At 41.5% G+C, this 24,951-nt stretch overlaps 1 protein-coding gene across 2 annotated transcripts in view; it reads left to right on the top strand.

The window, feature by feature from the left end:
• Positions 1 to 23,726, top strand: part of SMARCD1 (SWI/SNF related BAF chromatin remodeling complex subunit D1) — a 94,333-nt gene extending 70,607 nt beyond the window's left edge. For both annotated transcript variants that reach the window (XM_075851804.1, XM_075851805.1), the window contains 6 exons: positions 7,566 to 7,706; positions 9,188 to 9,326; positions 9,803 to 9,915; positions 13,606 to 13,839; positions 18,778 to 18,884; positions 22,373 to 23,726. In XM_075851804.1, coding sequence (XP_075707919.1) covers positions 7,566 to 7,706; positions 9,188 to 9,326; positions 9,803 to 9,915; positions 13,606 to 13,839; positions 18,778 to 18,884; positions 22,373 to 22,469 — 831 coding nt within the window. In that variant the 3' untranslated portion in view covers positions 22,470 to 23,726. The remainder of the gene's footprint in view (positions 1 to 7,565; positions 7,707 to 9,187; positions 9,327 to 9,802; positions 9,916 to 13,605; positions 13,840 to 18,777; positions 18,885 to 22,372) is intronic.
• The last annotated feature ends 1,225 nt before the right edge of the window (positions 23,727 to 24,951 follow it).

The raw sequence follows: 24,951 nt of genomic DNA, 5'->3' as shown, positions 1-24,951 counted from the left end.
GAGAAAGACTGTAGGGATTTTCATCAAAGCTGTAGTCATTCGAACGTTGAACAGTGGTTCGTATGACAGCAGATTTATATCTGATGTCTGTGCCCATGTTAAACTTCACTGCTTTCTGTGTTCATAAGTGCAGAATATGTTTGTGCTATATAAATAAGTGATCCAGGGGGGCGTGGCCGTGAGCGCATGGAGTAGGACGCGTTTTGCCTTAGCTCCGCTGCTCCTAGGCTATTATCGGCTCAAAACGGCTCTTACAAAAATCTAAACTAGACCTACAGTGTCACATAAGGACACCGGAACGATGCCTGCACTTATTTGTCATGGGCAGAATAAAGAAAAAGACGGTGGCGGCAAAACACACGGCGTTCTTCCCGGCGGCAAGGATCCAAGATGGCGCCGACGTGCCTGCAGTGGAACTTCAGGGAGACTTGGCTGCAAACAGGAGGTTGTCAGGGGCTACTAGAGGTGCGGTCCTCGCAGTCTCGTCACCGGGTCTACCTCGGTCCACCGATGCTTCACTGCGGCACTCTGCTTCCTCCCCAGCTGGACTGTTCTCCTCCAGGCCTCCATCTTCATCTGTGAGTAGCATTTGCTCTCCTGCAGAGCACGTGTTGAATACAGCGCCTATGTTAATGCAAACTGAGGGACCTGACAAACAAGTCACTGAAGCTTTATTGCATGATCTTAATGCTTCTATACAAATATCAATTCAGAATGCATTCCATGACCTGCAGAGAGATTTTATAGCTTTAGGAGACAGGACGTCCCATATTGAAACAAAGATGGCTGAATTCTCAACTTCTCATAATGCTCTGGTGGATACTACTACGGGGTTAGAAGAACAAGTGGAGGCGCTGACGCACAAAGTGGCAGATATGGAAGACAGGTCACGCCGCAATAATGTTCGTTTTAGAGGCATCCCTGAAGATATCACAAATACTCGATTGGTGGAATACTTGACGGATCTTTTTGTGGCTCTCCTGCCTGATACGCCTCAATTAGACCTGCTGATTGATAGGGCACATCGTATCCCTAAACCACGTTCCCTGCCTACTTCAACGCCGAGAGACGTCATTGCCCGGATCCATTATTATCACTTCAATGATAAACTTCTCCTTGCAGCACGGTCTGCGAACTCCCTTCCTGACCGGTTCCGGGACGTTCAGCTATTTGCGGATTTATCTGCAGCTACCTTATTACGCAGGAGAGAATTTGTGTCTACCACAAAGGTTCTTCGGGATTGCCAGATTCAGTATAAATGGGGATTCCCTGTTAAGCTCATTATTTCATTCATAGATTCGAAGAATGTAGTGGAGTCTCCGACCAAGGCTGCAGCTTTGGTTGAAAGTTGGAACTTGAACGCTGTGAGAAGTAGTAATCTCGGTACTTTCTCACAAGTTCGTGCTGGATCGTCACCTAAGAGCTCCCTTCGCCTGGATGCAGAATGGCGGGAGGTACATAATCACCGTCGCTCTTCTGTGTCTTAATTATGCATTGCAATTTTCACTTCAAACAATGGAGTATAAATGTAGTATTCTGTTATATTTCCTGATGGTAACACTCTGGTGTACATGTCTTATGCTTTTCTCCTAGTTAGGTCTTTTAGGTTCTTTCATTTGTATAGCCTAGGGTGGTTTCATGTCTGTACCATGGTACTACAGATTTCCCTCCCGTCTAGGATTGCACTGTCGGACCGACAAGTGCGCACTAGATTGCAATACTTGGTTTGGTTTGTATTTTTTGTTTGCCTATTTTGTTCGGGTTGTTTTATTTGCTCAGCTCACAAGACAGGACATATGTAATCTACATATAATGTTATGAATCTATGATGCCTTGAAAAGGACGTGGAAAGTTTCATACGACAAATGTTCTTTTATAACTTACAATGGTACTTAGATTCTCCTCATTAAACACTAAAGGGTTAAATAGTCCATATAAGAGGTCGATGCTATGGGCCGAGGCCAAAAGGTTGAAGGCCTCTGTGTTTTGCCTGCAAGAGACACACTTAAACCTGACAGATATTGGTAGGCTTAAGCATAAACATTACCTGCATGTATACTCTGCTCCGGCTGTCTCAAAAAAAAGGGGCGTTTCTATAGCAATTCATCAGTCAGTCGCATTTGTACAAGATTTCATTCAGGTTGATAAAGAAGGCCGATACATTATCCTTGTCTGTCATTTGAACAATGTACAATACACTATTGTTAATATGTATGGGCCAAATACACACCAGATCCGTTTTCTTAACAAATTACTTAAACAGATCCATAAGTGTCAAAAAGGACGTCTTATACTAGTAGGAGATTACAACAAGATTATGTGGCCGTCTTTAGACTCTTCAGCACCAGGAGCTATGCATTCTTCTTCGGATTTGTTTCAGGTCATGGCTAAAGAGGGGTTGCTAGATGTCTGGCGTATGCAACATCTGAACGAAAAGGACTTCACGTTCTTCTCACATCCACATGGGACATATTCACGAATTGACATGTTTTTTGTGGATAAGTTGTTGTTTGAAAAGATTTCCTCGTCCCACATAGGTCTGATTACCTGGACGGATCATGCGCCCATTTCAATGTTGATATCTGAGAACTTTAATAAGCCTCCTTCCTTCCCTTGGAGAATTAATCATTTTATATTGAACTCCCCTAACTACCAAGACTCACATAGTTCCACTATGGAAGAGTTCTTTAAATTTTAATACTACTCCTGATGTGGCTCCTACAATGGTATGGTGTGCTCATAAGGCTTTCATGAGGGGTCATTTTCTTAGCTTAGCAGCTAGGGAAAAGAAAAATAGAGAAGCAATGCGTCTTCGCATACTAGAAGAACTTACCCGCCTTACACAATTAAACAAAGACATGCCAGGCACAAATCGGTCTAGGTTGATCAGTCATCTCCATGCACAACTACACCAGCTTGACTTATATAAGTACGACAAGGCTCTACGAAGATTAAAAGTAAAATATTACAGACATAGCAACCGGGCCGGGGCTTTACTAGGACAACAAATGAAAGCCAAGGCCTTTAAGGCCAGAATACCCTTTCTTCACAATCGGCAAAACGAGGTTATATTTAATCCTCAAGAAATTGCTAACTCCATTGCACAATACTACTCCTCTTTGTACAATTTAAATCAAGATCCAGCGGTTCCGCAACCTACTCCCACGGCCATTAGGGACTTTTTGGCTTCCATTTCACTCCCGAAAATTGGGCCCTCCAAGCTAAATGTGTTGTCCCAGCCCTTTCAGTTGTTAGAAATCCTGGATGCCATAGCCACTTTAAAACCACAGAAATCCCCCGGTCCTGATGGCCTTACAAACTATTATTTAAAAAAATTTAAGACCATTTTAGCCCCCCAACGCCTCCAATTGTTTACGCATATACATTCCACCGGTCAAATACCTCCAGAAATGCTTCAAGCGACCATCATAACTTTGCCCAAACCGGGCAAGCCTGCGGATAGACCGCAAAATTTCAGGCCTATTAGTCTACTCAATACTGATTTGAAACTATACTCAAAAATTTTGGCCCTACGACTGGCCTCAATATTACCTGATCTAATCCACCAAGATCAGGTTGGCTTTGTTAAGCAGAGATCATCTGTAGACGGAACGAGAAGATTTATAAATCTTATAGACTGGGTGGGGCGCAATCAGACGTCTTCCTTGCTCTTATCTTTAGATGCGGAGAAGGCATTTGACCGAGTCCACTGGGGGTACTTGGATGCGGTGCTTGGCAAGTTTGGAATTGTGGGGAAAGCGTGGGATATTATTATGGCTTTGTATACCCAACCCTCTGCCACTGTCCTAGCTTCAGGTTATCAATCATCGTCCTGCTCTATATCCAATGGCACACGTCAAGGTTGCCCACTCTCTCCGTTAATTTTTACATTGGTGATGGAACCTTTGGCAGAGGTCATAAGAGCAACTCCAGATAAGAAAGGGGTTACTATTGGGCATACTGAGCACAAAATTGGTCTTTTTGCAGATGACGTACTTATGGTCTTATCAAATCCTTGTACCTCTCTTCCTTGCATTATGTCAATTCTGAAAACATTTAGCGCGGTTTTATATTATAAATTGAATGAGAACAAGTCCAAAATTATGAATATGGGATTATCAGCGCAAGATGTTCATACTTTGCAAAATTTATATACCTTTTGAGTGGACTTCTCAAGGGCTTCCATATTTAGGGGTTCAGCTGGTCCACCCTGTGTCACGACTGTATGCTCTTAATTATACCCCTTTATTTTTGCAGCTGGAAAAAGAGCTCGATGACCAACTAAAATGTGAAATTTCGTGGGTGGGACGTATTGCAGCCCTTAAAATGTTGATTCTTCCTAAAATTCTTTATTTATTTAGAAATCTGCCTATATGGGTCCCCGCTTCATATTTACATAAACTACAGATGCTTTTAGTCAAATATGTCTGGAAGAAACAAAAAGCGAGGGTGGCTATTCAAATCTTATGTCTTCCTGTAGCTAAAGGAGGGTTGGGATTTCCCCATATGGCAGCATATTACCATTCTTGTATCTTGGATCAAGTACGACAATGGCTTAACCCCGTCCCTTCAAAGTCGTGGGTCTTCATGGAAGAGTCCTGTGGACATTTTGACTCTCTTTTTACCTATCTATGGGCTGCAACACTTAAATTGTCTTTCCCTACCTCACCTCTGTTAACCATTAAGGCTGCTATATGTTCGTGGAAATTAATGGTGGTTCAGAAGGCTCTTTTTCCTCTAAGAATTTCAGACATGTCTATGCGGACCCTTTTCACATTTACTTCCTAATCTAAATTTGTCACTGTGGGAAACTCTGGGAATTGAAAGAGTTGGGGACATATGGAGTGGAGGTGGTCTTTGTACATTTACAGAGCTGGTCACTAGGTTTTCCTTACCATCTACAGAATTTTATAAATATATCAGGATTCAGCATTTTTTGCAAACTATTGGCAGCAGCCCCCTCCCTCCTGAATCACTTTACGAAGAATATTTTTTTCGATTTTTCAAAAACCACAAAGGGCGTTTCCAAGGCTTATTCAGCAGTTTTAGATGTCCAGCCACAGCCAAATCTCCAATGTGTTAAGAGGTGGGAGGGGGACCTAGCCTTACCTCAGGATAGTGTGGATTGGGAGGCCACCTTCATTGGCCTCTCAATTATCCAACTCTACACATCATCTAGAAGCTACCAGAAAAATGTTCTACAGATGGTACTTGACACCTTATCGTCTTTCATTGATATATCCTACCTCGTCTAATATTTGCTGGAGATGCAAATCGGGAGTAGGGACACTGAAACATCTTTTTTGGTACTGTCCGGCCTTCAAATCTTTTGGGGCAAGATTGCTAAACTGCTATCAAATATCCTACAATACCCCCTAGTTTGCACTCCTGCTTTAGCTTTGCTTAATGTAGGGTTAGTTGATTTTCATTTTCATGATAGGTCAATAATTTTTCATGTGCTATGCTCTGCTAGAATCCTTATAGCTAGATATTGGAAGAACACCTCCACTCCAACGTTAACTGAGGTGATACAGTCGGTTAATTATACATGTATTATGGAAAGAACGATTTTCCTACAAAGATCACAAACTTCTCAATGTCTCCAATGGGATAAATGGACTTCCTCTAAATACTATGTAGATTCTCTTTATACCTGATTCTCCTGGTATGATGTAACTTCTATGACCTTGTGAACTGAGCTGAGTTTGTTTAGTTTCTTTGTTTTGTTATGTTTGTTCTATGGCAAATTACTGACTTAGGCTATGTTCACACGGGGTATTTTGCCGAGTTTTTTGACGCGGAAACCGCGTCGCAAAACTCGGCAGAAACGGCCCGAGAACGCCTCCCATTGATTTCAATGGGAGGCGTCGGCGTCTTTTTCCCGCGAGCAGTAAAACTGCCTCGCGGGGAAAAAGAAGCGACATGCCCTATCTTCGGGCGCTTCCGCCTCCGACCTCCCATTGACTTCAATGGGAGGCAGGAGAAAGAGTATTTCTCGCTGTTTTATGCCCGCGGCGCTCAATGGCCGCGGGCGAAAAACGCCGCGAAAATCGGCGTGCAGGGAGAGGAATATCTGCCTCAAAGTTCCAAACGGAATTTTGAGGCAGATATTCCTCCCCCAAAATACTCCGTGTGAACATAGCCTTACAGTCTTCCTCCTCAAGGTGCGCATCTGTTTTGGCTTTCATAACACCCTGCGACAGTGAATGGGACAATATTTCTAACTTTTGTTAAAGTGATTATGGCCTTATGCAAAGTTTATATGCTCAAATCGTGCACTATATACTGTCAATTTTGTTTTATGCCACTGTATGTGATACCTTACTTTTCTCTCAATAAAAACTAATGTTGTAAAAAAATAAGTGATCCACTGACACCTTACACATGCACTCACGTGGTCACTCACAATTTGTACATGCTAACTGGATCATTGCTGGGTTCTCTATGGCACTTATGTTGAAAAACCTTTTGTCAACTCAGTTACAATGTTCACGCAGAGCAATATAAAGAGCTAAACTGCTTGGCCTGGAGCTGAAATTAATGTCTCCGGACTCTGGAACCCAAGGCTGTTGCTGACTACTTAATTCAAGTTCTGTTCCGAGTTTTTGCATATCTGAAGGACATATAAAAATTTCCTCATAGACAAAGTGAATTTAATTTGTTTTGGATGGTTATAAGATTCATTATAAAAAAAATAAATATATATATATATATATATATATATATATAATTAGAGATCATAGTGATGTACGCTCAATGTCTGTAGGTGACATAGAAAGGCTCTCCAATTATTGTAAGCTCTACGGAATAGTCCACTATTCCATTAAAGAAATTGTCCAGCCACCGTTACATCTGAGAGTTTTTACCTACAATGATACAAACTATCAGCACAGGAGGAAGATTTGTACTTCCGCACTCGGCTGTTTCCGTAACTCCCTATTGAGTTGGTATGGAGTGGCGGCACGTGTATTTGACTGCTGTTCCAAACAGACTCTTCACCATAGATATGTGGGTGACAGGGCGTAGCACCAGGTCAGAAACCTCAACTTGCAGCCAAAAAATATGATCTTATGATATGTGGGGGTTCCAGTGATCATACTGCCATAAACCGCAAGTGATGCCATATCATCGTATTATGCCATTACTTGCTTAGGTGGGAATACCCCTTTTTAAAGAGTTTTTCCAATAACACAAAGTGATCGCATATCGCTGGGATATGCCATCCCTTTGAGATCGGTGGGGGTCCAACTGCTGGTATGCCCACTGATCCAGAGAATGAAGGGGCTGATTTAGCTGCCAGACCCCTCACTGTTTTTCCTTGCACAGTGGCGCTCCCATCCACCCGGCTGCACAGGGATGCTGCAGCTGTCCCCATTCACTTGACTTGAGCTGTGTTGCCATTCCATGCACAGGGGGTGGCAGGCAGTGCCACTGTGCAGGGAACAGCAGTGAATGGGAATAACCTGTCATGCATTATTTATATAGCACTGGACAACCCGTTAAATGTGTTGTGCTTATTTTGATCGAAATATGACATTATTTATCTGTGGTTTCTCGTTCGATAGGTGGCAGTGCCGGACCTGCTGGAAGCCGCAAAGGGGGCCGATATTCTAATCTTTGTTGTGCCCCATCAGTTTATTGGTAAACTATGTGAACAGCTGAAATCTCAAGTAAAGAAAGACTCATTTGGAGTGTCGCTCATAAAGGTGTGAGTGATCATTCTTGTTCTCATGTTATTTGTGAAGACTGGATCTAGGGCTACATGGCATTTTATTGGCATAGTCACATGCTGATGGCTGTAAAACAAAATAAGAAATTCTGGGGAAAAAATACTGTTCTATTTCTTTCCTATTATTAACCTCACATACCGGCCTTGCAGATTTGAGTAGTTAAAAGCACAATGGAGAACAATAGTTATTGTGGTATTCAGTTGTGTCGTGTGAAGACCCGCACAAAATTTGCTCTTAAAGGGAATGTGTTGCCAGCAAAACCATGTTGGTTTTTTTTTTTTTTTAATTAAACATTTAGTGTGTAGGTGATTAAACATTGTTCTAATTTTTTTTATTTTTTTCACGAGTCAGGAAATATTATAAATTAGATTCTAATTTATAATATTTCCCATTGCTGGTCACTAGATGGAGCTATTCCCAAAATTGCAGCATTGCATGTGGTAAAGCAACCACATTGCTTTTTGCTGCAAAATTGGGAAAAAAGCACTCGCTCTAGTGAGCTCTGAGAATCCCCCCCTCCTTTATCCTGGCTAGTGCCGGGATAAACGAGGGGTTTGAACGGTCTAACCTCCTACACTGTGTGTCGCCATTTTTTGAGCTAACACACAGTGTAGAAGGTTTACATACAGTAGTAAACACACACAAACACGAACATACATAGAAATCTCTTACCTGCTCCTGCCGCCGCGGCTCCCTCCGGCCCGTCCGCTCCGTCTGCTGCCGCTGGTCCAAGTGCACAAGTCCGGAAGCCACGACCGGAAGTAGTAATCTTACTGTCTGGCCGCGACTTCCGGTCCACAGGAAAATGGCGCCGGACGGCGCGCATTTCAAATTGGACTGTGTGGGAGCGGCGCATGCGCAGTTCCCACACAGATGGCGTACACAGAAGTGGATGGGACGGGACCCGTTCGCAGTCCCTATGGGACTGTGGCTGCCGTATTCCATGTCTGTATGTGTCGTTAATCGACACATACAGAAATGGACAAAAAAATGGCAGCCCCCATAGGGAAGAAAAAGTGTAAAAATAAGAAAGTAAAACACAAGCACACAAATAAATATAAACGTTTTTAATAAAGTACTAACATCTTTAACATATTAAAAAAAAAATTGTGATGACACTGTTCCTTTAATATACGCAGCATACAGTAAAATTAACAGATTATATTTTTGACTACGTTGCAATATATTACGAAGTACACCGTACATGAGATGAAGTTCCAATGTAACAAACTAGGGATATACAGATGCAATTATCTAACTCTTTAGAACCACACTACTTGTACACTGCAGTCCTGTGTAAAACCAGCTAACACATGGTGCATGAGTTGCAATATAATGGTAGACTGTACAATAATATTTTATATAACCACTACTTTTTATATGTGTAAGGAATATATTACATATAGATATAATATTACATATTGGCTTTAAAATTTTATCTTTTTGATTCTTTCCAGGGTGTAGATGAGGGTCCTGAAGGCCTTCGGTTGATATCTCACATAATTCGTGAGAGGCTAGGCATCCAAATGAGTGTGCTAATGGGTGCCAACATTGCCAATGAAGTTGCTGATGGAAAATTTTGTGAGACTACAATTGGTAAGATTTCTCACCATACCAGGGGCATGCACAGAGATAATATGGTCTCATAGCAAAGGTCAGGATGGCTCACACCCACACTGAAAGCTCAGATAAGTGTTTAATGTTCATCATAATTTTTAAAATGTATCAAAATATGGGTCGGAGCGTTGGTTTTTACACACAAAGCTTTAAATCCCCGGTTTTCCTTCACAAAGTCAGTATTAAATATTATAATTCTGGCTGCCTGCAGCCACCACTAGGGGGACCTCATTACATATGGAGTTACACAAACTAGTATTGAAAACAGTAAGCGCTGTAACAATCTGTGTGACAGGAAGCAGTTCATTGCTGGGCCTTCTATCCGAATGGGCCCCACAACAGTGTGTGGCCTGTCTCTATGGTAGGTACACCACTGCGCCGTTCTTGATGTAAAAACAATTGATGGCAAGGTCTAACCACTGATTATGTTGGCATGTCCTGTTGCTTTCCTGCAGGTTCCAAAAATAAGGAACAAGGCAAGATCCTAAAAGAGTTGTTCCAAGCACCAAACTTCCGTATCACAGTAGTAGAAGAAGCAGATACAGTAGAATTATGTGGAGCTCTGAAGGTAGGAGAAGTTATTGTAATAAAATACACAGCTGGATGCTTTATTTGTAGAACAGTGGTATGTTTGTTTGTTTTGTTTTTTTGGTTGTACTTCACCCAAAACCTGATTAAGGCTTCGTTCACATCTGCGTTGGGGTCCCGTTCTGACACCGGAGGTTTCCATCAGAACGGGACCCTGAACAGACACAAACTGACACCATTGATTTCAATGGTGTGTGTGTGTGTGTGTGTGTCTCCCCCCCCCCCCCCCCCGTCGATTTTGCCGGAAGCAATAGCTATTGCTTCCGGCAAAACGATGGGTCCAGTGCACAACAGACACAAACGGAAACCACACTAGTTTTGCACAGGCGGACAAACTTCTATCACCAGCTACAACTGATCTTTAGACAGGTTCTTGTAGGACCGGTATAATGTAGAAGAATATAGCACAGCCTCCCTGTCTGTATACTTATGGTTTCTCAGCTTATTTAGGAGAATATAGAGAGAATGATTATCACCGTGTACCCCAGCAGGCAGAAATGGTATGGTCTTTAGCTGGTCATGTGATGCTGTGCTTAAGCATCATGGGATTGATAGCAAAACATAGAGGAAGAGAAAGCTGGGGAAATCTAAGAATCAAGATGGGGACTTTTTTTTTATTTGTTTTTAAAGCCCAGACAAGGCAGCAGTTCAAAAAGTAAGTACAGGATACATAAAAGAAGTGTAGAGTGTGGTATATAGTCAGGTGGGGAATGCAGATATGGAAAGTTGTGTCTTCACTGGAGGTCTTCCCTAATATAATAGTCTCGGAGAACCCCTTTAAAGGCATTGCCTGCGTTTAGACCCCTATCTGCATTTGCCCTTTTGGGGCATGTTTAACTAATAGTAGGGGTCTTTCTTGGAGCAACCCTCCCCACAACTACCTAAAACCGCTGCACAGCACAGCTTTTGAGACAAATGAACTGCAAGGACATTGGAAAACATAATGGGCAACATGTATGCCCATTGGGTTCAACAGGCATGAAATGGTCATGAACATTGTGGTTGCACCTCTGCCTTTGATTGAAATGTATTTGGGGGGGGGGGGGGCTACATTATAGCACTACTTCCCAGCACAGGATGTTAAAAAAGACAACCAGTAACTAAGTTGCATAATTTGTATTTAAGGTAATCAGACAATATATAAGTATTAGACTATAAAAAGCCGGTTTCTGGGGTGTACAAAGAGCTGGGACTACATCATGTATTGCCAAAACCTTAACTGATCACAATCCGACAAAAAGCCGGACTGCCCAAATTTTACACCTGACTGTTGGCAGACATGGTGGCCATTCAGCCATAATGATTCTGATCACAAACAAGGACGTTTACTTACTATTATGCAAATGAGAACTATTGACTTTGGCTTGGAGGTTGCTGCTCGCCCTGTTACTGCCAGGCTTGGAGTCTCAATAGATCTTTATTTAGTTAATGTTTAAACAAACAATTCATAGGACTTTATTCTCCGTCAAAATGGACACTTGTTAGTCGACTATTCAGTTTACAATATGATGTTTGATTGCTGGTAACATGGCAATGAGGCGGCATAAAGCTAACAGGATTGCAATGTGGCGAATAGTTTATGCAGCACAACGATTGAAGGGTATTCTATGCTTGCAAATAAAAAAAAAAATAATATATATATATATATATATATATACACGCAGTATTTATATTTCTTAGGCCCCTCTTATAAATATGGCCACACAGAGCAGTGTCACATAATGTGAACATTAACACAACCGTAAATACTTGGTCCAAATGCCACGAAATACTGCCATACAGTGCACACAACTGTAGTTTGAGACTACTATTTGGGCAAACAACTGATTTTAGACGGACAATCTGACGTATTGGTTTGGATTGCCTGTGAATGGTTTTGGATTTTCCATGTGGTAATCTGCCATACTTTGCTAATCAGTAGCTGAACAGAAATGGATACATTTATTTTTGGCTTTCTTTTCCTTCTCCATTTTTTTTATCTGAGAATCTTTTAAATGGGTTTTCCAACCATTGACATAAACGACTGATAGGTCCACTGTTGTGCCAAGTCCCTGTTTCAGCCATGCCTGTAGTGCTTTATGGCATAGTGGGGGTCACAGGACCCCTGTGCTCCATTTAGGTGGGGACCCACCATAAGACCTCTATTTATGTATCTCACCGATACAGCATAAAAGTCAATGGTCATAATACCCCTTTTAAATATACTATGTTTGTAGTGGTTTTGGCCAGTCCGATATCTGTCAACCAGTTAAAATCTCATGTCTAAGGTCAACCGCTCCAGGCTCACCACATCATGTACAAAACATATCCAAGAATCAAACCATTCCCTCGCCATCTATCCTGATTGAGAGTGGCCCATAGTAACCGTATTTCTAATAGTTGTATATTAGACCGGGTCAGGGCTTACACTGGTAAAATACACGTATAGCTGTTGTACTACCCCTTTAAGTTCTCTTCCGTTGACACGGAAACGACTCGTAGGACTGAGGATTTCAGTGTCTCTATTTACAGACACTGTCAAGCGTTACTGACTCTATTCAATGTGATATAAAAGGACAGATTAGTAGTTTTCTAAATGCTCAGTAAGTGTGAACAATTTAATTATTGTTTAATTCGTATTTTATTTAATTTGGTTTCATTAGGAGACATTTCTGCTACTATAGTTTTATATTTTCCTACCTCGCCATCTGCTGCGATCAGGTTTATTAGAATAATGGAAGAACATTCTGCTCCGCTGAGCAATGGATTGGTTAGGACAGTGAACAGCTGTATTTGTATCAGGATAGAAATGAATAGGCTGTATACAGTCGGGTAAGGCCTAGATAAATTTAACTAGATGAGCAGCTTGGAAAAGTTATTTATTTTTTGTTACTGTTATGGTCTTCCATTCACAATTGTATCCGTAGTTATTTTCTGCTTTTACCCGATGGCACAAAAGCTGATAAATAAACTCCATTTAGTAGTTAAACGAACTATTCATTTTTATTGCTCCCTATTGTTCTATTTTTAAGGAGTTGTCTCAGGATAGACATTGATGACCTATATCGCTGGCATAAACCACAAATGTCCAATTAGTAGGGGTCTGACCACTCTGAAGTGGCAGCAGTAGTAGAAAAGCACCGTGCCGCTTCGTTCTAGTAATCACAGTGGTCAGAATCCCACCAATCGCACATTGGTGGTTTACCGTGGTGGTTACAGTGGTCAGATACCAGTCATATCCTAGCGATATGCCACCAATGTCTATTCTGAGACTAACCCTTAAAAGGGAAGTTCACATTTAATAGCATTGAACATTTTTCATAACTCATTAGGCTTCTCATAGTAACACTTTAGAATTATTGGTCTGCAATAACTGATCACATGGACTGTGACTGTTTGTTTCCAGAGGTGTAGCTAGTCGTTCTCTTGCTTAGGGCAAAGATTCACTTGTCTTCTCATTGGCACCTCCTACCCTCACCATTATCTGGTGCAAATGCCCTGACAGCCCCGCTATCTATGCCCCTGGGTAGCTCAATGTACAGTTTTCCTCCTGAGCGCTGCTTACATGGACATGACTATGTTCACTAACACCACCACGTCCTTAGACATAGTCTCATGCAAACTATGATTTGTGGAGTCAACCGATCCAGACTTGAGAATTGACTGCTAATTGTTTTTACTCTCGTGGCAGAACATTGTCGCTGTTGGAGCTGGCTTCTGTGATGGACTTGGTTTTGGAGATAACACAAAAGCTGCCGTTATCCGCCTAGGACTAATGGAGATGATAGCCTTTTCTAAACTGTTTTGTGCTGGACCGGTTACATCTGCGACCTTCCTGGAAAGCTGCGGCGTAGCTGATCTCATCACTACATGTTACGGGGGCAGGAATAGGAAAGTTGGTGAAGCGTTTGCCCGCACTGGCAAGGTAAGAACATGTGGATTCCTTCATGTTTAATTAGATGGGGAGCACTTAACCTTTATAACACCGGAGATGCCACTGCATGGATAGTGCTGTTTAAAAATACTTTTCCCTTTTATACAAAAAAGTAAGATTAAATAAAGGCAACCTGGATAAAGATCAGAAACCATTTTGCAATAATCGAAGAGACACGTGTCCCTGTCATACAGGTGGATGTAGATTATAATGTTGGAAATGTTTGTATTGCCATACAAGGGATGAGACCGAGATTCTCTTACGTTCTCCCCCCTATAAGAGCTTTGTGTCATGGAAGACGACTTCAGCACCAAACGCATGCAGAATTAGTTGAAACATGTATCTTGTTCTAATGAAATAGACCACCATACACGAACTTCCTGGCAAACTTACGATGGGCTTGTTCTTATATATAGCGGCCAATGTGGAAAGCGTTGAAGAGTGACATATAGGGACAGAGCATTACAATAAAAGATCAGGCCATGTTCAGATCTGCGTTCTGTTTTCCGTTGTTGTTCTCCGTCATACGAGCAGAACAGCGAGGAAAACTGAAGCGCCAGATCCGTCACATGATGGAAACCAATGGCGCCTCATGGAACCCATTGACTTTAATGGGTTTTGTCAGGTTTCTATCATGGTTTCCATCATTTCACCGGGAAAAATTGCACTACATTCTGCGCTTTTTTTGTATAGCAAAAATTACAGAATCTGTGACGGAGGAGAGCCTTTTCCTGCCTGTGATGAAAATGAGTTGACTGCAGAAAATAAGATTTCAGTAAAGTTTTTTTTTTTTTCGTTTTTTTTTCTTTTTTTTTAATATGGTGACATGGGGGGGGAAAAAAATCGCCACCAAATGTTTTTAACATAAAAACCTGATTCAAACAATAGATCATTGTCGGACGATCGATTTCCCTTTAAAAATAAAGCAGCTGACACGCATCCAATAGAAAATTTGCAATGAAACCTAGTGAAGAACTGTCACTTGAAGCCCGGCATCCACTTCACATTGCCCATTAGGTGAACTATTTATCTCATAGACACCTTGCTTAAAGTTCACCAACAGCTTTCCATATCGTTTTCGGGGATATAACGAAGATATAAAAATGTAATGTATATCTGCATTTAAAGGGGTTGTCTCATCAGGGACAACCCCCTTAAAAATACGTCAGACAGGATAATCTACTGATCGCCCCAGGTCCCACTCCCGGCACCCCCAACAAACAGCTGATTTTGCCAAGGGCAGTTGCGGTCCGCAAAATGGACCCATTCACTTTCATTGAACGCGGACACCTTTCCGTAGCGCTACGGGTGGGTGTCCATGCCGTAGAAATGTTCAGAAAATTATGGAACAGGTCCGTTCTTTTGCATCTTACAGGCCGTGCTCCCATACTTTGTATGGGAGCACGGCCCGAAAATGCGGGTGACAGTTGGCGGCCATGCCCGCAATCGGGCCGTGATTGCGGGCACGGTTGTGTGCATGGGGCCTAATTCCTGGCACAGTTCTGCGGCACGGACACATCCGTAGCGATACGGAAAGGTGTCCGGGTTCAATGGAAGTGAATGTGTCCGTTTTTGCGGACCGCAAAAACTGTTTTTTTTACAGTCGTGTGCATGGGGCCTTAGGCCTCATGCACACGAACGTGCTTTTGCGGCTGCAATTTCCCCGAAAATCCACTGGAGAATTGCGGCCCATTCATGTCTATGGGGCCATGCACACGACCGTAGTTTTTACGGTCCGTGCATGGTCCGGGAGCCCGCACTGCAGAAAGAACGGACATGTCTTATTACGGCCATGTTCTGCGGGTCGGGCGTATTAAAAATAATGGCCACGGCCATGTTCATAGCACGCGATTTGCGGGCGGCTCGCGGCTGACAGTCCGTTGCCAGCCGACCCGAAAATCACGGCCGTGCACATGGCTACGGTCGTGTGCATGAGCCCTAACACATTGCGCCCCTATTGCATTTCATTTGTACATTTTGCACAATGTTGTAAAATGATGTTTCTTGTCTAGCAAATGAGAGGAAAGTTCAAGTTAAAGTTTTGCTTCTTCCTTTTCACTTTTAAACCATTAAGGAGACTCCTTCTAGGGGTCATATATCAAGTAGACCTACTAAAAGCTTTGGTGTCTGGGTAAGATCTTCAGTTAACAGCTCTTGTTATAACCTTTTTGCCATGATTTTTTTATGTGAATACAGCCTAAGGCCTCATGTATATGGCTGTATTACACAGCTGTAATAGGGCACCCATAGAGGTTCATGTGGCCCTACTGCACTCCCATATGACTGATTTCATACAAAAGCGTATAGAGTATTGTTTTCGGTTTGGATTCCATATGGATTCTGTTGCTTCTACCGGAGAATATCCCCAACATACCTAACCAAACTGTATGGGGCTGCAGGGGACTCTGTGTTGATGTAAAAGCCTTTTGCACGCATTGGAGCAACATAACTCTACCAAAAGAAAAGCCTTTTTCTCATAAATAAAATCAGATATAAATATTCACCAGAATAAAAGGCATAGAAAGTTCTATTTTGAAAATTTGCCTTATAATGAAACTCTAAAGTATGTATTCAATACATTAAAAAATAATTATAGTAGCAGTAATAATATATTAATTACTATTATTGCTACTACTACTACTATAATAATAATAAGGCCAGATCTGGTTAGTTGGATAAGCTTTTTAATTGTAATGCTACGTTCTACAAACCCGTTTTGCGATAATGTTGGCTCCAGGCCACCTGTTAGGCTGGGTTCACACGACCTATTTTCAGACGTAAACGAGGCGTATTATGCCTCGTTTTACGTCTGAAAATAGGGCTACAATACGTCGGCAAACATCTGCCCATTCATTTGAATGGGTTTGCCGACGTACTGTGCAGACGACCTGTCATTTACGCGTCGTCGTTTGACAGCTGTCAAACGACTACGCATAAAAATACAGCCTCGTCAAAAGAAGTGCAGGGCACTTCTTTCAGACGTAATTTAAGCCGTTCTTCATTGAACTCAATGAAGAGCAGCTCAAAATTTACGGCTGTCAGAGAAGCCTCGCAAAATGCGAGGAGTAGCAATTACGACTGAAACGAGGCAGCTGGTTTCTCCTGAAAACAGTCTGTCTTTTCAGACGTAAAGGCCTGCTATCGTGTGCACATACCCTTATAAAGCACATGGCTAAATCTATAGATTATAGAGCATATTACAATCGTGCAAAGGTCACATTTCACCATTGTGTACTTGATCAAAATACTACTTAGTGTAATAATAATTTCACACTTTTTATACAGTAAGAATAAATAAAATCAATATATGAATTAAATGTCCAAATTATGTCCGTAAAGGTAGGAGGTTAATATATCTACATACATCTGGACACTGTGATTACCTGTAAAATGCAGGTAAACGGCTCTTTCCAGTTGTACACCATGGCAAGTTAACAGATTACACATACAGATATGGCTTCAGCATTTTGTACTGTAGGTTACTCTAGCTTTACTGCTGCAAAGTCACAGAATTTGTACCATTCGTTTCTTATTTGGAACCGATATTGACACTTATTGTATTAGAAATCCGTGTTAGCAGTGTAAGGAGTTAATTGAGATTAATGCACTCACTGTAAAAACTAGAGTGGCCAAAGTGGGTCTCAGAAGGCATATTTGGCTTGCAGACCTGACTCCCAAACCTTAAGTCTTAAGAATTCTGTGTGACGAATCCTAAGAAGTAGTTCCTATTAGTGGAGAGCAGTGCAGAAGTTAGCGCAGTACTGGATTTACATCTCATGAGCCTCTAGGCACAGATTGTCTGGCACCAAGGACTCCGTCCATCACCTTAAGTCATGTATGGCTTTAAAATTATGATCAGTCAATTCATATGCATTTTTTCCCTTCAGTAGGCGCTCCTCCTCCAGGGCTGCCTGTAGGCTTAGGCCTATACATACATTTGGCCCTGGGTTCAACTGTATTTGCAGACACCGCCCGGAATATGGGACTGTACCGCTGAATCCGGGAATGTTGGGCGGTATGGTTTTGGGTACAATGGTATGGACAAGACTGTCTAGCTGCTCACTGTACTGGCACTACTATTCGGCCTACATCTGGCAGATCTGCAAACCAGCACCACTGTGTAGGGCCTGTGTATCCCTAGTGTGGAACAATTTAGGGGTGTCATTGGAGTCACTAGTTCCAGGCACTCCGAGAATTCAGAATTGTCTTGAGATTGTAATTAGGGTTAGTAGTATGGGTGTGGTCAAAGTAAAGTGGTGGGGCTAGGAAGGGTTTTACATCTGAAGAATTTGATGGGTGGGACAAGCTCTCTTGGTGTCCACCAATCTTGCTTTCAAACACACTACACACACTGAGCCTAGGGGCACACTACAATGCCCCCCCCCTCCCCTCCACCTTGATCAGCAGTAGCTCTTCTAGTGATAATAATCATACAGAAATCTGCAGCTGTTCCTATTTTTAATTATGGCTTGCTGACACCTGCCCGCAGCCATGTTCTCTTTCCTGTTCTGATCATAGAGATAAGTCCAGGAGCAGTAAGTTTCATGTGCATTCCTCAGGTGGTGAATTCCATGTAACTTTCTGCATCTCGCTGAACATTGGGGGGGTACCATGGCTGACGGTAAGGTGACACCATTATTGGGGAGGAACATTTTGGCATTTTTGTCTTCGGCGACAAAAAGAGCTTGTCCCGCCCCTGATATTTACCATTCAAAATCTTTCTTACATTTTATGTGTTGGAGAATAAAAGAGAAGACCTTAGAACCACAGTAAGAAGCTGCGATGTTACTGAAGTTTTTTTCAAATTTTATTATTTTACCTTCAAATCTTGAGATCTGTCTTAAAAGCGCCTTTTATTTCTGTTGATGATCAGATGTCGTATGTTGTCTTCAGGCAGATTTGACATAAGAGATCGCTTTTCTATTCCAGTCTATAGAGCAGCTGGAGAAGGAAATGCTGAATGGACAAAAACTGCAGGGACCACAGACCTCAGCTGAGCTCAACCACATCCTGAAGAGCAAAAACCTGGTAGAGAAGTAAGTAAAGATAGGCCTGGGATTGTAATCCTAATGTATATTTTGTCTGCATATTGCTTGTAACATACATAATTAGCTCTAGGTTGTCAGTTTTACAAATCAAATTAATGTTCTAAAATAAAAAAAACAAAGGTTACTCAACTGTTAAATCCGTCATCGCTCCAAAGCTGACGCTTTGGTTGTTCCTGGCAATCCTTGTGTACTTGTCCTGCAGTGGTGATGTGCCATTCATCCACGTGATTGCTGCAGCCAATCACTCTCGTGCCGTTAATGCTAGCATCAACGCGGAGGCCAGTGATTGGCTGCAGAGGTCACGTGGGTGGTCAACATCTCATCGCTGCAGAAAAAGTAAACCAAGACCCGCAGGGATGATCGGAGCAGAGGCTACGGGCAGGCTTTTGGATGATTTTGTTGTAGCAAGGGGGTCTTCGTAAAATGTAACAGTATGACCTACGTATGCCATCCATTTAGTTTCCCTTGAATGAGGATAGCCTTCCTATACAAGGATGCTGAACTAGTGCTCAAGTCAGCATCATAGTGGTCCTATCATATGGGCCGTCAAAAAACGAGCGTCGATCGACGAGACCGCTCATTGATCAGCGCTGGATTGCTCCGTTCACAAGCAACTATGATTGGTAATGCGTGGGGACAAATGATATTCGATTTTCATCATGTCGGCAGAGCATGAATCCTGTTTATACAGGGAAATGTTCTGCCGATTAGCAACAATTTTATTGGCTGCATAAACGAGCCGATGAATGAGCAAACATAGGGCAATTTCGGGATCAAGCATTCGTATGAACGCTCGTTTGCCCGAAATTAAAGCATCGTAACACACTACTTCTAGCCAGTAGATTACATTGTTGTAAATGCCATTTAGAAAACATAGCCAGATACCTATATGGCTGGTTACATACTAAAGACCCGTTATTCTACCTGATCATGTCTGTTTTTATAATGTGGCAATCTCCATTGCAAAACAATCCGCACACGTCCGCATATAATTTACTGGATGTAATAACAATAATGGTAAATGTGCCATCTGAATGGTTTTATTGCAGTGCGGCATATTACCAGACATAATAGTCACAATGAAAAGTAAATCCGCCGCTGTCCCTCACAAGTTACCGCATCAATAGCTGGCACAGCATGCTCCTGTTTTCCTCTCTGGGGCAAAGATGTCTCTGCTGACTGGTTCTAAATTTGGTTACAGCGGGGATCAAAATGTATATCTTCTATATTCTATTGTTTGCGCTATAGTGGGTGTTAATTTGCTAGTGAGAATGTATCCGAGCTGCTGCCTGTGTATTGGTGCTAGCCAGAAGACTGTACCCGACATTGAATCTCTCCTCTGTGCAGCCTTATTAACAAACTGTCTCTAAATGAGTCACCTAGCAATGTGTCACGCTCAAAGCCGATATCCCAAAATGAGAAGTGTTTCTATCAGAGGACATTGTGACACCGAAGTCTTTGATCGGGACTGCCAAGCTGTGAGTCTCTGAATTCTTCTTGCTGAGACTCTGAATCTTGCAAAAAAAAAAAAGTATATGTAATAAAGAACTTTTATTTATTAGTCTTTATAGGAAAGAAAAAAACCTGCACTAATACTGTTTCAACAGTACTCCCCCCCCCCCCCCCCCTTTCGTTTGATAATCATAGATTTTAAATGTGTTTAATATTTTTCTATGTTATCTTTGTAATTTACCTTGTTACTTTTTTTTGCTTCTTCGCCGATTCATGGTTAAACCGCATGTCTGCTTGGTTTTTGGTCAGACCGAGGCCACGATGTGTGTCCATACGTTCTTTTTTTTTTTTTATTCCATTTTTTGTTATACGCTGCAGAATAACATTGGTCTCCTAATGCTCTCTGAACTGCAGATGACAGATCTTTTTATTTTTTTAATGTCTCCAAATACTTTAAAGGCACAAGGTCGTACTGTTATGAATGGGCAGTAGATTTGATTTACTCATTAGACAAGCTCAATAACACAATAACCAACAGCAGTACAGCTCATTAAAGGGATTGTCTCATCCCTTTAATATGGAAGCTGCTACATCGATCAGCTGATCACTGCAGTTCCAGCTTCCGGCAACACTGCCGTCAAAAACCGCTGCCAGGGAAGGCAAGCCAGCCAGGCAAGATCGTGCAGGGCAAGTGTAGAATTACTTGGCGGCAATTCAGATAAACTGTCCATGTATCACGTAGATGGTCATTCGAGTCCAGGAGGGTCCAGTGTGGGGGAACCCCTTCTATGATGTCCATATGCCCTAATAGGGCACACACAAAAAAGAACTGTAGCTATCTTGGTTGTTAACTATCTCCAAGTGGCAACAGGAGATTTTTTTTTTTCTTTACTCCAGTGTCCAAAAAAAGAACTGTGAAACTAGCTGTAGGTTTAAGCTTCATTTTAATAGGGAAAATAGCCTATGCATTTAAGACTACTATCACACCGCAGTATTTTGCTTCGGTGTATGTAAGACAAAACCATGAGGGTACAAATCTTTCCATTATACTTTTTTCAATGCGTAGGTTTCAGTTTCCAAATACTGATGTAAAATACTGAGCAATGTAATGCCATGTGAAAGTGGCCTTTAGAATATCCTTCTCTGTAGACCATTAACAGGATTCGATCACACGATTATTTCGATTTGATAGGTAGCCATGCCTGCCAAAAATGTCTTTCCTGTTATCAGCCAATGATACCTTCACCTATGGCAACTTGGAGCTGTCAGAAAGGGCTATTTCGCATTAACTTGTCTCAAAAAGGCTCACAAAGTGAAGACCCTCTAATGCAAAAATTTTATTTTATTTTATTTTTTTTCCGACATTTTTTGACAAAATAAAACCAATGGTGAAGCGTCCCTTTAAAATGTGTTTTCATGTCTTTAATAAATGTATATATGTGTATCCATTCTGGTTATTACCTTAGGTGGAAAAACCACAACTTAGAGATGTGTCCTCCTCTACTTTCTCTTTAATTCCAACATAAACCAAGATGTATGGCGCGAGATGTTAAACGTGTAAAAAAAAAATAATAAAAAAAAAAGTATACGTCTGATGGATGCCATCTGTTGCCCTTGCACTCCCATTTTAAGAAAACGTATACCTTACAGCCATCTAGTAAAGCAAAGTATACACTTATTATTTTTTTTAACATGGGAGTCTATGGGTGACGGACGGCTGACAGGTGGCATTCATCGGCCGTCTGGACCCCCCCCCCCCCATAAACTCCCATGTTAAAAAAAAACCTATACGGTTATTGTATGTGGTTTGTTTTTTTTTGTTTTTTTTACTGGATGACAGTGACGGATGCCTCTATCGGACTTCCATGTTAAAAAAAATAATACAAAAAAACGTATGTACATTTACAGGATGGAGCAATATTGTCTTGCCCTGGTATCATGACAAATTTTAGGACAACGCAATTCAAGTAAAAGTGAGGATGGACACCTCTGATAACGCTGACATAATTATTTTTGCCTTGTAGGTTTCCGCTCTTCACTGCTGTATATCAGATCTGCTATGAAGGAAAGCCAGTGACCGGATTCATAACCTGCCTCCAGAACCACCCTGAGCACATGTAACCTGGCCTGGGGCAGTGAACTCCGACCTTCAAACCCTCCTCTTCATGGGTTTTTCTGTAAAAAGCAATCCCATATTATAAGTATGTTTTTGTATGGCTATGATCTTACACCGTGCATAGACATATCATAAACGTATTACTTGATTCTAATGACCCCATTGCCTGGAAATTCAGAGATTCTCTATACCCGGTGCTTACACCCAGAATAATGCAAACGTTGGCAGGTTGGACTCTCTCCCTTACACATGTTTGTTTTGAGATTTTTAAAGTATGTTCCCAAAGGGAATTTTTTATTTTGTTTTTAAGAAAAAAATATTGATATCTATAATCTACATCGACTCTTTCGTAATGTGAGGAATAACATTGAATTGTTACCTGTCTGGCGGCAAACCAATAACGCCAGCAGCTAATTGAGGTAATAGTGTTCAGACAAACGCCACGAGTATTTTATTAAAACGACCTTCAAACTTTTAGGGTATATTCACGTGTGCCTGATTTGTTGCAGAGATTTCTGTGACTGTCTGAACGAAATTTGAAAAAAATCCATGAACGTGCTGCAGAAACAACCCCACTTAGATGTATGGAATGGGTTTTCAGTTGCAGAAATTGTGACAAATCTGCCGCGTGTGAATATACCCTTATTGTCCTGTATAAATTAAGACCGGTTTTAGTCTTACAGGTTGTAATAATTATTAGGCCTGATTCAGACGAGTGTGTCCCTTTTTCGTCCACATAAATTATTTCATTCATTTCGGTTCCGTGTGCCATTATTGTGCGTTCTGTGTGGCATCAGTCTTTGTTGGTGCACGTTTTATTTGTTTTTTTTAATTATTATTTCTCAGCATTTCTTTAGCAACTGTTGTGTGAAACACGGATAGCACATGGATGACGTCTGTGATTTTTACGCACCCGTAGACTTCAATGGACCGCAAAAACAGACCAGAATAGGACATGTAGTGAGTTTCACGCAATGGAAACCCGCTGAGTGAAAAATCATGGACGTCTGAATAGCCCGATTTGAATTGCATAGGTCCGTGTACTGTCCGTTTTGTTTTTTTTAACGGGCAGCACGCTGACATATAAAACGTAGTTCGTCTGAATAAGGCCAAAGTAAACAAATCCTCATTTTATAGCAGGAGATAGTACAGCATTGAATCCTTTACCTGCCTAATCCATAAATGTCAAAATACTTTTTCCCAAGGATGTAATCTGTCCATAAAAATTGTCTTTTGATCAAAATACAGACTGATGAATAACACGAATGGTCTTGTGTGAACTTTTCTTGATGTACTGGTAGGTATATTAACACTTCACAAAACAACTCTATCCTATTTTAGCTCTTTGTAATTATTACTGACGGTATATTGTCCTGCCGTCTGTTTTGTCAAACGGGCTTGACAAATTGACCTATATGGGTGAATCCACACAGATGATACTAAATTGTGTAAAGTTATTAACACTCACAAGGACCATATTCTCTCACCAATGGATCTGGATAAGTTGGAGGCTTGGGCAGAGAAGTGACAAATGAGGTTTAACGCTGATAAATGTAAGGTTATGCACTTGGGAACGGAAAATACAGGTCACTGTTACACACTAAGGGTATGTTCACACGGCCAAATTTCAGACGTATACGAGGCGTATTATGCCTCGTTTTACGTCTGAAAATATGGCTACAATACGTCGGCAAACATCTGCCCATTCATTTGAATGGGTTTGCCGACGTACTGTGCAGACGACCTGTTATTTACGCGTCGTCGTTTGACAGCTGTCAAACGACGACTCGTAAAAATACAGCCTCGTCAAAAGAAGTGCAGGACACTTCTTTCAGACGTTTTTGGAGCTGTTTTCTCATAGACTCCAATGAAAACAGCTCCAAAAACGAGTTGGTAAAAAAATGAGTTGGTAAAAATTCGAGTTGGTAAAAAACGTCTGAAAAGCAGGGTCTGTTTTCCCTTGAAAACAGCTCTGGATTTTCAGACGTTTTGGTTGACTACGTGTGAACATACCCTTAAGGGGAAAACACTGGGAAAAATTGTACTTCTCGCACTGTGGAGATAAGGGACAACCCCCCCCCCTAATATACCCTATCATTATATTGAGCCTGCCAACATAGGGGCCTGGGCTTTATCCACCCTATGAGTTAAACCCTATAACTAATCATTAAACACCTCTCCTAGCCTACCTAAAACTTCCCCCTTACTTAACCCTTTTATTTACACAGTCAAAGGCCCTGCAGCTAGACGCCTATGGGCCTATAAGACTATATATAAAACCATATACCTGTGATATCCGGCCTTGGTTTAATGCATGAAATAAAACAAGTTACCAAATGTATTTCTATGAAGTAGGTTGACTCTGGGTCGGTCACAGATCTTTATTAAATAAATTCCTTAAACACAATAACTTTCGCTTTATTGGCAAACAAAGTCAATAACTCAACCATTTAACTACCAGTCTATTCAACCCGAATGCCAAAACTG

This window comes from Rhinoderma darwinii, chromosome 2, assembly GCF_050947455.1.
Source record: "Rhinoderma darwinii isolate aRhiDar2 chromosome 2, aRhiDar2.hap1, whole genome shotgun sequence".
In the NCBI taxonomy this organism is placed as follows: domain Eukaryota; kingdom Metazoa; phylum Chordata; class Amphibia; order Anura; family Rhinodermatidae; genus Rhinoderma; species Rhinoderma darwinii.
Note: the sequence above shows the minus strand (reverse complement) of the source record. Positions and strands in the feature narration are given on the sequence as shown.